A 13414-nucleotide genomic window follows, 5' to 3' on the forward strand; every position below is an offset into this window, starting at 1 on the left:
GGAAGAAAGCCTCTGACCACCACATTCCTAAAAAGCGAACAAAAATATTTCAAATAAGCCAGCAGCTTTAAAACAACTTTCCTAGTAAGTACTCAATCCAAAGCTTTTTAAATGGCCCGAAATTAACACTCTTCCTTTCCTCATTTACATCTTCAAAACTTTAAACAAAAGAGGCAGAAAATGAAAGTCTTTCTTTACCTTGGGTTTTGGCCTCTGGTCCTGCCAATCCTAGGGATGAATCACAGGATTCCTTGAGAGGCGATCTGATTGGTGTTTCAGCTTCAGGGGTCTCAAAATTACCTTCAGAATCCGAGCTGCCAAGGGGGAAAAATGAGGAATTACCACTTTCAACGGTATTTCCGACACCCTTTACAGTCTACGTATGGACAGAGGCTGAAGTCCAGCATTTTTGCCTAACTTTACAACCCACTAGTCCCAGCAGGGGCTGGCCTGTGGGAGCTCACCATGGGGTTTTCTTGCTGGGCCCTTCTGGGCCTTCTGCCTGGCATCCTGTCTCCCTGATATTCCTCCATCCTCCATCACGATTTATTTCCGAGGTCATCCTTTCTTCTGATATCCCCCCCCCCCAAAAACGCCTTTCAACAGACTCCTTTTCTAACAAGAACCCCTTCTCATAGGCTTAAAATATTAAGATTGCCCCCTCCTCCTAAAAATTAAGTCAGCTCTCGCCACTATCTTTTTCTTAGGCAGGCCTCTACCTGTCTGGAACTCACTCGGCCCCAAGCTGAGAATACGGTCACCTGCCTTCCTCAGTCACTCGGTGACAGCTCAGCAAAGACCACCATTTCTCACCAGTTGCCAGGGGCCTGTCATCACGCGACCTTCTTTACCAAGGCTGCATTCTCGGGACACACAGGGACACCAGGAGGGCCTGGGAGCGACTTCTTCCCCACAAGAAGGGCCCCAAGTTCTACGGGTGTGATCAGTGACACTGTGTGTGTGTATAGGGGCGGGGGCGCGGGGCTCAAAGCTTAAGAGAAAGTGACTGAAGCAGACCGGGATGCGGAAAGACTGCAGATGCCGGGTTAGGTTCTGAATCAAGCTCATACTGAAACGGGGAAAGGTAACACCAGACAGAACATCCTGAACTTTCGAATGCACAGCGGGGACCCTGCTACGGGTAGGGACGCAGCATTGCGATGATAATGGTTACGCGGCTGAGCGACCACACACACGCACACAGAATGAGCCGCAGATGGATGGATGGCAGCACGTCTGCATCTCGGCAGGGATGCGTGTACTTGCCTGAAACTCAAGGATTTGGTCTCGGCTTGCGAGTCCTCCTCCTCGGGGTCGCCCTCTGGCCCTCCGGCCTCGTCCTCTCCGGCGCCCCCGCCGCGCACCGCGGACCAGGTCCATTTCGCCCACTGCACTGGGGACAGGATCTGCCAAGGGCTGAACGCCATGAGCGCGGCTCCTCTGGCTCCAGCTCCTAGGAGTAGGGGAAGGGGGAGAGCCTTTTTTCCCTTTCAAAATGGAGGGAACGGGTGACAGACGCCTGTAAGCGTTTCCAGCGGAGGCGCGGATGTGGTTAAACGAGCGCCGTCGGGGGCCCGGGTGGAGCGCTTCCTCTCGGCCGGCAGGCAACGCCGCTTCCTCCTCGTCCTCCTTCTCGAACGTAGCGGCCGCGGCCACCCCCGCGCCGGCGACTCCCGCGGGGAAGATGCCTCTCCTGGGGCCTCCTCAGGGCCGGGCCCGCGGCGCCGGGCGGCTCGGGTCTCGGGGTCTCTGGCTCCCGCCTCCCAGCCGGCGGGGCACGCATCAGCTGCCGCCGGTGCCGCGCCCCAGGAGCCGCCCCCTTGGACCGTACTATTAGCGCGCGCGGGCGGGGGCGGCGCCGGCGCCGGGCCTTTGAAGTCCTCAGCCCGCCCGCCCGATCCCCCCGCCGCGGCGCCACTCTGGTCGCGCCCGGACTGCTGGAAGGGGGCTGACGGGCTGCGACTCTGGCGGGCAGAGCACCCAGGCGCCCCCAACAGCTCTGTCAGCTGCCGGAGCCGGGAAGATCCTTTTTCTGGGTCCGCGCACGCTGGACTTTTCCTCCTTCCCTTATTTTTTCATCTTGCTACTGGAACTTAATGGCGTTGTAACATTGAACCGCACAAAAGTGAAGCCCCGTATTTAAAAACACACACGCACACGCGCGCCCACACACAAACTTTGAGGCCGCTGTTGCCTGAGGTTTCTCTCTCTCCCTGACATGAACAGCGTGGAAGATTTCAGCCTGTTCACCTCCGACTCTGTCACTCCCAGGATTTGGAAATTCCTCAGCAACGCTACAAGAGTAGCCAAGCGCTGGAGCTGTAGATGTTTTGTCCCTCCCCAAACCGCAGTCGCAGGCGCTCTGGGGCCGGGTCTCTGGTAAACGGTGCTCAATTACCCTGTGAAATTATAGCCTGGTCGGTTTCCCATTCTCCTTTTTTGAGGCTTTCTCTTCATAACTCCTAAGCCTCTGATTTCTGACTTCGTCTGCTGCTTCAGAAGTATGCCAACAGGCCTTGTGAAGGCAGGCTTCAAAATAAAAACCTCTTTATGTGGGAAGGCAGAGGAAAATAGCAGAGCTCTCCTCGGATTTTCTTCACTTTCCATATAGGGATCGCCCGCCTCAGAATTTCCAGTGCACCAAGGAAGCGGGTTCACACCAGGCTTCACCATCTCCTTGCCTGGGTAGGGCGTTTCTTGTACTATTGTAATTTCCCAGAGTTGCGGTGAAACTGTGGGGTGACTTCAGCTTCTCACAGAGAGAGCAGCTCCAGAATTTAGGAACAAAGTCATGCTGAAACTGCAGGAGGCCGCCCATCTCCCCTGAAAGTGGTTGGCACTGGCGAGGAGTCATGACTGTATCACACATTCGATAACAAACACAGAAGCAAAAAGAAGGCAAGATAAGGCATGGCAAGTAGTCTTACATAACAGAAGGGCAGAGGTTTGCCTGAAGTCTAGATAAAAGGGTTGGGGGTGTCAGGATGCTTTAGAACTCATCCAGCTCCTTCCAGAGAGAAACACAACTGTCATGACTGTTCTAGAGACAGTAACAATGAGAAGCAAGCGGGAGTCTTTTTTTTTTTTTTACGTCCACATGAAATACATCACAATGTTATCCAATTTTTTGTTTTTAGGTTTATGGTTCACCATTCAAACATTCGGGTTGTAAGATCCCCTGGATCTCACACAAATGTTCTGTTGCCTGAAAATCATATTACCCCATGTAAATCAGTAACTGGCATAACCTGGATCCTGTTCATTCTTCTTCCCGGGTAGTTCTCAAATCTTTTCAATCCTCTGCATCCCCACTGTAACTGATGTGTAGATCCCACACTGTCCATTTTTCATAAGTTTACTGTAAATGTCTTCCAAATGGTTCTACCTCTGAGGGTTTTCCTACCTGAGGTCACTCCACCTGACTGATAGGTGACTTATGCTCTAGTCTTACTGTTCCCGCTCCTCTTTACTCCCAGCCCTGTGTACCCTTTGCCATAAACAGTAGAGAATTGGTTCTGAACTTTTGATATATCCCAGAATCATCTGGGGTGCTTCTTTAAAAATGCTAATCCAGATTACCAGCAGGACCTGGAAATTTATATTTTTACCAAGTATCTTGGGTAAATTTTTCCATGGGATAAATTTGGAAAACAATAACTAGCTTGGACTGACTAATTGCTGCTTCCAGAACAATTTCCCTTTTGCCTGCAGAGTTTTGCACATTCCCCTCCCCCTTATCCCCCACCTGGAGCTCCTAGACCTTGACTGTCCAAACTTCCTTCATGACCCAGCTCAAGGGTCTGCTCTGGAAAAACAGGCTGATTTCTCCCACCATCTACCATTTCTATACCCCAAACGTTAATAGAAACCTTTATTGTGGCCCTTAGATGGTTTTGAAAGGGGGCACTATAAATAGTTATACCAGACAGCAGGCATAAACCAGGATGTCCCCAAGATGTAAAGTCACCCTACACTTAGCACACAATATATAATGTATTTGTTTACATAGCTGTTCTCACTTCTGTACCATAAGTCTTTAAATTGCAAGGACCCCATCATATTTGTGATTTATTTTTATTTCCCCAGACATTAGGACAGGGCCACATTCTTAGTAGGTGGTTCAGTAAATGAAAGGAAGAGGAATATTCTAGTTTAGTAATAGATCTTATGAATTTGGCTAGGATGACATAAATTCCTAAAGCCTGACTCCTCCAGGGGAAATCAAGTTTTGAAACTAGCACAGAGTGGAACTTGGAGCAAGTAATGGCCCCAGTAAGATAAAGCCAGACCTATACAGCGATTTCTTGAAACTAGAGAAGCAAATGCCCAGGTTTCTGAACACTGCTCCTTGACAAGCTCCTGGACTTAATGTGAACAACAATAAAGGAAGTAAGTACTCAATAACTTGTATTTATTTCATTGTCTAGAAGTTCAAGTAATGAGGCTGACATAGGAATTTTCCTGTAATTCTGGGAAAGAATGGGAAATGTTTGAAAACAGATATCCTAGCCAAGGTAAACCATTTTGCTGCTATGTCCTTAGCATCACAGAGCAGAATGGCTGCAAACACATGACCACATAACCAAACGAGATGTATTTGTTTTGGAAATGACCAAAAGCACAAAAAGGGCCCCATCTGTTCTCTTTCCTCTTCTGCTTCTTGTCCTTCACAGAAGCTTTGGATCAACACACCCTGAAAATCTGAAACTCCTTTGAAACAGTCCATAATTGTGATGTAGCCAAGCCAGGCACATCCTTTGCCTATAATGGATGTTCCAGAGGGATCTGCAAGATGGGTCTCTTCAGTTAAAAAAAAATAACAAGAGGCGCCTGGGTGGCTCAGTGGGTTAAAGCCTCTGCCTTCCGCTCTGGTCACGTCCCAGGGTGGGATCTAGCCGCAGGCTCTCTGCTCAGCAGGGAGCCTGCTTCCCTTCCTCTCCCTCTGCTTGCTCTCTGCCTACCTGTGATCTCTGTCAAATAAATAAATAAATAAAATCTTTTAAAAATAATAACAAAATAAGTGAAAGGGTAAGCAAACTCAAACAGACAAACAAACTAACCACTTCATAGCATAGCTATTCTAGTAAAGCCTGTAGGAATGGGTAGGCGTTGGGGGCAGATGTAGTTGGAGCCTTATTGGTATGGATCCCATTTACCTGGTAAAAAGTTTGATCTTAACTCAAGTTGAACTTCATCCTGTAGTGGGAGGAGCAAACACCAGAACCTCCCTAGATAACACAAGGCAGTGAGGAGGCGGTGGCGGTAGCTGTACCATCTGGAGAAGCCTGCTGTGGCAAAGGGGCAGTCCTACCCAGTTCCTGATGCCCAGCATTGTCATTTCACAATCTTCCAAGAGAAACTCAAATTGTGGATTTCATAAGACATCTTCCAATGTTTAATGTTCTTACTAATTTAAATTGTTTTAAACCTTGAGGAGGCCAACATGGTCCTGGATCAAAACAAAGCCATCAGTGTGCCTGGTGGCCCAGGGAACCTAGATGGGCAGAGGGGAATCATTAGGCTTTGAGCAAGTAAGTAACATTTCCATTTAGAAAGAACATTCTGGTAACAACCTGGGGGATGGGAGGGAAAGAGTCAAGACTGGGAGACCCAGAGAACTGCATTTCCCTGCCCCAAACCACCTAGAGAAAGCAGATGGCCTCTGCCCCAGAGGGTAAAGAAGCAGAACCGGAATTTGTGTCCTTAGCTTTCACTCCACTTGTTCAGGAAGCATCAGAGCTGTAAGCAATCCAAGCACGATGCAAACACTTTTACAAGGGAAGAACAGGAAAACCTACTGCTAAGGCAACCAAGTTTCTGACAGCCAGTGAGAAAGCATCTGCTCTGAGATGATGGGAGTGGAGGAAGCAGAGGAGGAGGGGAGGGCCAGGATGGTAAGAGAGCATCGGGGCTTAAGTAGCCACAGAGAAAATCAAAAGGTCAGGCAGGCAGGCAGACAAACCCATCAATGTACCCGTCTTCTCTCACAATCTAGGAATCTGGTGAGCAAGAGATACATTGAATTCAACTAAGATTACATGCCAGATGGATGATGTCACCAAAGTGGCTGGGCAGTTTTTAAGCGTGCAGGCAAAGTACTGGCCCGGAGAACAGCAACTCGGTCGATGTGCCTCAGTCGAACCCCTGCAGAACGCCCCCCACTCCCCAACCCTGCTCTTTGAGAGCCATCTGCTCATGGGATGAGGGTTCCAAGACATGGTGGAGAATTCCCCGCACCCGGTTACTCCATCAGCCTGATCCTTGAATGCTCTCTCCTTACTCACTAAAGGTCCTTGCAAGGTCCCTAAGACATAATGACCTGACAGTACTTTATATCAATAAAGTTGCATCTGATCCTTATAATCATTCTCTCCGGTAGTGGGGCAGGTCTTCTCATTCTCAGTTTGCAGGTGAGGTAGCTGAAGCAGAAAGGGCAACCACCTGCCTAACGTCTTAAAGCTAACTACCGCTGGAGCTGAATCTAGAAGGCTTGTCTGTAAGTACGTTTGGTGCACTATCACACTGGAAGAAAGCAGAATGTCCTTGCAGCCACTGGGTAGCCTGCCATTCCGTCAGGGAGACACTCCTCTCAATATACCACTGCTGCAGTCCCTGCTTCCGGCTCATCTGGCATGAAAGCTGCAGCCAAGAATACCTAGTCCCCCTCCATCCCCAATGCCAGCAGGAGGCCTGCTTTCCTGGCCGACCTCAGTCTAACCAGGCAACAACTGTGCTGATGTCTGCACAAGACAACATGGCCAACAAGGGCATCTGACATATTCAAATATGTTAACGTTACAGTCTGAACCTTGTGAGATCAGGTTGTATTCTTACCTATAGGCTACAATCATCTGTAGAATTACAATCTTCCCTCCAGTACCCAAACACACCCAAATCAGAATTTATATGATGCATTTGTGCTGAAAATTATATCGCAAAGAGAACTTCCTTTCTAATTTTTTTAAGAGAAGAGCCAGATTTATGTCCATGGTTAATACTCTTTTAGAGCTCCAGAAAGATTAAAACGATCTAGATTGCATCTTTAGAGACTTGGCCAAGCTTCCCACCAAGGGCCTGCTCAGAGACCCTTGTCAAGGCTTTGCTTTGGTGAACAATTCTTGTCAGGTCGACACTCTGATCTATTCTGTTTTGTATCACAAAAGTAAAGTTTGACTTTCCCAGAAAGTATGCCATTCAGCCTAGGTCACAATCAGACTTACAGCAGAACTGCCATGTAGCAGAATTACACTGTGTCAGCTTTCAGTGGGAGGTGGGGAAAAAAAAAATAAATCTATTCTGTGATGTTTACACTGACCTAGCATCATTTAAGAGCCAGTTCTTTTTTTTTTTTTTTTTTTTTTTTTTTTTTTTTTTTTAAAGATTTTATATATTTGACAGAGAGAGATCACAAGTAGGCAGAGAGGCAGGCAGAGAGAGTGAGAGGGAAGCAGGCTCCCTGCCGAGCAGAGAGCCCGATGCAGGACTCGATCCCAGGACCCTGAGATCACGACCCGAGCCGAAGGCAGCGTAAGAGCCAGTTCTTATGAAGTTCTCTCCCATCCCTGTCAGACAGCATGACTGTATGTTTATTGACTTTATGAGAAAGTTCGCTTTAGCTCTACCCTGGGATGTAGAAGTATTAGCGGAAGAGTTGTTGAGTATGAAGGACAGAGACAGGTCAGTCTGTTCATTCTAAGTGAGGAAAATAACCCCAATATTATTCCTAATTCTTCCCACCAACAATCACAAATCCAAAGTTGAAAACAAGCCAAAAATAAACACAAAAGATCCAATTAAAGCATTGAATTATCTTTAAATTTAGAAATATTTTCTATTCCAGGAGATACAAGTGGTTCTTCTGGCTAAACAGCATTATTGAAATTATAGAGCCTGTTAAATAGGTAGACCATCTTGTAAAATTATTGTTATTGATTTAGCACACTTTGTGTTCTATTTTTCTTAAAGATCTTTTTTTATTTATCTGCACAAACAGGTAGAGGGGCAGAGGGAGAGGAAGAAACAGACTCACTGCGAAACAGGAAGCCCAGTGTGGGTCTCGATCCCAGGACACTGGGATCATGACATGAGCCAAAGGCAGATTTTTAACTGACTGAGCCACGCAGGCCATCCCTGTATTCATCTATTGAACTTATATTCCTTTTCAGCAGATTAGGCATTAAGAAAAGTGGGCCCTCTGAATTAGACAGCTTAACATGTTAAGCCTCAGACAAGAAAACCATCTGAAACTCTTGCTCAGTTGTTTACGAATTTAAGTTTCTAATAATGAGTATTATTCCAAATTTGAGAGATCTACATACCTCATGGTTAGATAGTAGGTAGAATCTAAGACTTGAGTTAAAGAGGATGAAGGAATTTAGGAAATTGAAATAGAATAATACTTCTTCTCCTGTAGCCATTTTATTCCTTCTCCTCTATCCTACCTCTAAAATAAGTCTCCCAAATAATACACCTGGAACACTAGAGCAATACTGACCCCGTGACCCAGGTTTTCTGATATCATCCTGATAGCAAATATTCTACCCATTCTATTTGTAAATACATGTCTCCATTTTCAATTGATGAAATACTATCACTAAGAAGTTGGAAGATAACAGATTGGGATGACAGTTGGAAAGGACAGCAGAGATTGTGGGGTGGTTAGGGTGGAGTGTTGGGGGAGGAGCGTCCACTCAGAGAAAGAATAAAACCACAAATTCCAAAATAATTGGGATACCCACTCTACCTAAATCCTCCCTTGGGGGGAATTTCATGACAGTAATTCTTTGTGACTGATAATCACAGTTTCTAAGAGAAAAAGATGGGAAAGTACGTAGCAAACTCTGTGACATGGCATGCAGTCTTCTGTTACTTCCAGCCTTTATCTTTTTAGAGCAAAAGTTCAACTGCTGTATTTGGGTTCTGAAACCACGTGTGTGTGAAAAGTGAAGGAAAATATGTCCTTTTACTTCTCTGTTACAGTATGAAGTGGGGAGAAGGGAAACCTGTCCTTTTTAAGTCCTTTAAAAAAAAATTTTTTTTAAACTCCAAATGTTAACACATTGCTCATTTGCATCACTAATATAAACTATCCAACTAGCTAAATAAATGGAAGGACATTACAATGTTTCAAATTGGTAAAACTAAATACTTAAGATGGCAATACTACCCAATTAATTAATAAATCTAATGCAATTTCAATCAAAATTCCTAGGATATTTTTCTTGGGATTTTTCAATATTTTCCAAAAGTTTATTTAAAAAATAAACAAGTGAGCATATTTTAGATTCTTTTAAAAAAAGAGAGTCAAGAAGGGGATTAGGTCCACGTGATATTAAGACACACTGATGACAAAATAGGCATATCCTTGCTCTGTGAAACAGAATGGAAAGCCAAGAAAAAGACACAAAAATATATGAATATATTATATGATAAAGATGATGTTATAATACCGGGGAGGAGAAGATTATTTAATAAGTGGTTGGGGAATAAGTGGTTGGCAACGAAGAAAAAGATCAAGTTAAATCTCTACCCCAGAGCATATACCAAGATAAATTCCAGATGGGTTAGAATGCTAAATAATAAAAATCAAGCCACAGGGAGAAAACAATCCAGAAACAACAGAATCTGTCAAAGCTCCGTCAGAAGGATGACTGCCCAATCTTTCAAGTAATTAACGAAATCACACTCAAAATAAAGATTACAGATTTGGCTGCAGAAGAAGAGTAAAGCTACTAAATGTTTGCCTTCAAATTAAAAGGCAAACGACAGGCTGGGAAAATAATAGCAACCAAAAGCTAATATTGTTATTACCCAAGGAACGCATGAAAATCGTGAAGATCATCGAAAACCCAGCAGAAATTAGCAATTATAACTGCTTGCTATGTGTCAGACACTAAGCTAAGTGCTCTTTATGTGAATTATCTCCTCTAATCCCTACTTCTGGTCCCAGTATTGGAGGGTATTATTATAAGGAAGGTATTAGTATGACCTTTAAAAAAAATAGAAGGTCAAGTTGACTACATTTTCAATGTCCAGAGTAGGAGCTTAGCAAGAGGGGTTTCAGAAGATTGTGACCTCTCTGAAATTATATGCAAAATTGTATGTGTGTGTGTGTGTGTGTGTGTGTGTGTATTTGCATCCATCTCTCCTCACCTCATCCCCATATACCATCAAGTTCCACTCCAGAAGCAATGCTTTAGGCCAATTAAAGATTAATTTCTAATCTGAAAGTAGAACCAATAGATTCTCTTCCTCCAACAGTTAAAGGGAAGTTCTAAACAGAAGGGCCTTTACATGGAGAACACAAACCTGCCAGAGATGAACACAAGAAGCGGCAAGTTTGGGAGACACACAGCACAGTGCAGACACCGGTACTAGTGGGCAGCCTGTGGGTCCAATCTAAGCGACACCCTCATTACAAGGAGGCATTTGCCTGGGGAGCCAAGGTGCCATCAAAAAGGAGATCTTGGGACGCCTGGGTGGCTCAGTTGGCTACGCGGCTGCCTTTGGCTCAGGTCATGATCCCAGCGTCCTGGGATCAAGTCCCACATCGGGCTCCTTGCTCAGTGGGGAGACTGCTTCTCCCTCTGCCACTCTGCCTGCCTGTGTACTCGCTCTCTCTCTGACAAATAAATAAACAAAATCTTAAAAAAAAAAAAAAAGAAAAAAGAAAAAGGAGATCTTCCCCAAGGGCTGCCTACCGACACACATGAGCATCCTCAAGGACACACCAAAGTGGGCCAGGATATCAAAAGTGCACTTTATGTGGGAGGGGCAAAAGAATTAGTTTTAACATGTGTCTCTTTGGGGTGCTCTCCTTTTGGGGTACTTCCCTTCCAAGAAACCATGTTGATGAGGTACACTGGACTCCAGGAGTCCCCCCTGATCTGACATGTCCCTTTTTGTAATTTCAGTTACTTGTGGTCAGCTAGGGTCTAGATGCAGACGATTCTCCTTAGACACTGTTAAAAGGTCAGTAGCGGCCTTATGTTGGGTCCCAAGGTGGACGTCATTCACCTTGCTTCTTTTCATCACGTAGGCATTTTATCATCTCACATCATCACAAGAAGAAGGATGAGTGTAATACAGTAAGACATTTTGAAAGACCACATTCACATAACTTTCATTACAGTATGGTATTATAATAATTTATTTTATGGTTAAAAACCATTGCTAATGTCTTATTGCACCTAATTGATAAATTAAACCAAGTCATAGGTATGTATAGGAAAAAAACATTGTATATATAGGGTTTGGTACTATCTGTGATTTAGGAATCCACTGGGGTGAGTTTAGGCATCCACTGGGGGATTATCTCTAGTGGTAAAGGGGAAGAGGTTTATCTCTGGTGGGTAGAGAACTACGGTGCTAGGTGGGGGCACTTTCCCATCTGGGAAAAAGTGGGAACAGTGGTAGAGCTCCCTGGTGGATGGTGTTGCCAAGGCCCGTTTCTGTGCAGCAGGAAGCTTAAGAATCTGGGGACTCTCTTTAAGAAAAATACAAAAGGACCTTGTGATACATTGCAAGGGCCCTTCTGGAGACCCTGCAGGGGACCTACCCAAGTGAGGGGTCCTGAAGTTTAAGCTGCATTTACGTCATGGTGAATTCAACTCTGCCCAGAGAGCAAAAGAAAACCTCGTGTCTCTGGAGAGTCCAGCAAAGCCTCAACTTGGTAAGTGAAAATATTGATCTACTGAAGGAAGGGGTCACATGGCCCTCCTCTAGCTTCCAAAAGGGATTGAAAAATTTTAACTGTTGGAAGTTTGATAAAGGGGTCAAAAGTTATCTCCTATACAAAGTGTGAAACCTAACTCATGGTTCTATTGCTTCTGTACAAGTGTAAATACACACACACATTTATTTTATTTTTATTTTATTTTTATTTTATTATAAAAAATAAAAACTGTAATACTCAGGGGGAAGGGGTGGAGAGAGGGGGGTGGGGTTATGGATATTGGGGAGGGTATGGGCAATGGTGCGTGCTGTGAAGTGTGTAAGCCCGATGACCTGGGGCTAATAACACATTATATGTTAATAAAAGAAAAAAAAACAAATGTAATACTTCTCTAGCATCATGCACCTTCTGCACCCTTATCCTTTAGACTTCCACAGCCACCCCAGCAGAGTCTAACTTCCTCCCATGGCCATTATTTCCTTATTTCTTCTGGTAAAAGAACCCCTGAGTTTCCACGGGGCACATGGTCACCGAGCAGAGGTCACATTTCCCCGCCCTTTCTGCAGGCAGGAGTGGTCTTTGTGACTTAGTTCTGGCCCGGGAGAAGTGAGCCAGGTGGCAGGTACGACTTTGGGGTGACATCTTTAAAAAGAAAACTGCTGTGCTTGCCCTGTGTTGTGGGCTGGTGCTGAGCTAGCTTCTACTGTGTGGACGAGGACCACACTTGGGAGATGGCAGAACGGACAGACAGAGCCACGCCTGACCTCTGGACTGACCTCTGGACCAGAGCAGCCTGCGGCCCTAGACCAACACACCTGAGACCTGTTACCTAAACGGAATAAAAGGCCATCTTTGTGCTACTCCCTGCTGAGTCTCCTGGTGATAAGCAGCCTCACCTCCTCCTTACAATACAACTTATTTGGGGGGTGTTTAGCATCTTTAATTCCCTTAGAGGACAATATGGGAAGAACCTGCCTTTAATGTCATTCCACATCATTGTGAGAAGGATGACATTTGGGTTCTTTCCAAAATGCATCATATATCACAGTTGTGTCTTTTTTCTTAAAGCCAGAAAATTGTCCAGCCGTGAGACTCGAGCCTGCCATGTGGATGAGGTGGTCTAATGACCCTGAAAACAGGACTGGGCCCACCCTTCCCTCTCCTATGATGATCCAAGTTGTAATACCACCTTTCTGGACATTGGGCAGTCGTGTCTTTAAACAGGACAAGTGTGGGTGAAAAGCTAAAGGGAAATGGAAGTCAACACTCAGTCTTCCAGGCAGAATGGATTTGGATATTGTATGAAGGATATAGTCTCTGCTTGAATTCTTCTTGAGTCTTTCTTGGAAATAATATGACAAATCCAGAACTACTATATGATAAATATGAGTATATTGCCAATGCTAAGGCTGAAATCATAATGGACCCACATTTTATAAAGAAATTAAATCACTGTTCTTCTTTGGCTTGAACACCAACTAGTGTTATTTCCGGTACTCACCCATAAAATATTTTTTTAGAAACTGTTTTCATGCGGACTCATAGTCAGTCATTTTGTTGTGTTATCTTACAGAAGTGCCATAAGTCTGGTTATCCTTACTGTTCTTCTCAGTACTTTATCGTGTAAGATGTGCTAAGACCGTATGGATTTTCTACTTCCTTTTGCTAAGGCACAGATAACTACTGAGTAGAATGTATTTGCTTCAAATCATTTTCTGAACAAATAATAAGTCAGTGACT

At 44.9% G+C, this 13414-nt stretch overlaps 1 protein-coding gene across 13 annotated transcripts in view; it reads right to left on the reverse strand.

The window, feature by feature from the left end:
* Nucleotides 1–13414, reverse strand: part of TACC1 (transforming acidic coiled-coil containing protein 1) — a 117312-nt gene that overhangs the window by 59125 nt on the left and 44773 nt on the right. For 4 of the 13 annotated variants that reach the window (XM_045987084.1, XM_045987055.1, XM_045987032.1 and 1 more), the window contains exon 2: nt 199–314. The exons of 3 other annotated variants lie outside the window; for them this stretch is intronic. Coding sequence is in view for 9 of the 10 variants with exons in the window: in XM_045987055.1 (XP_045843011.1) it covers nt 199–314 (116 nt within the window). In the remaining variant the exon portion in view is untranslated. Of the gene's footprint in view, nt 1–198; nt 315–1266; nt 1454–13414 lie in introns of those variants that run through there. 6 more of the 13 variants (XM_045987093.1, XM_045987065.1, XM_045987075.1 and 3 more) reach the window with 3 other exon arrangements.

This window comes from Meles meles, chromosome 2, assembly GCF_922984935.1.
Source record: "Meles meles chromosome 2, mMelMel3.1 paternal haplotype, whole genome shotgun sequence".
NCBI lineage: Eukaryota > Metazoa > Chordata > Mammalia > Carnivora > Mustelidae > Meles > Meles meles.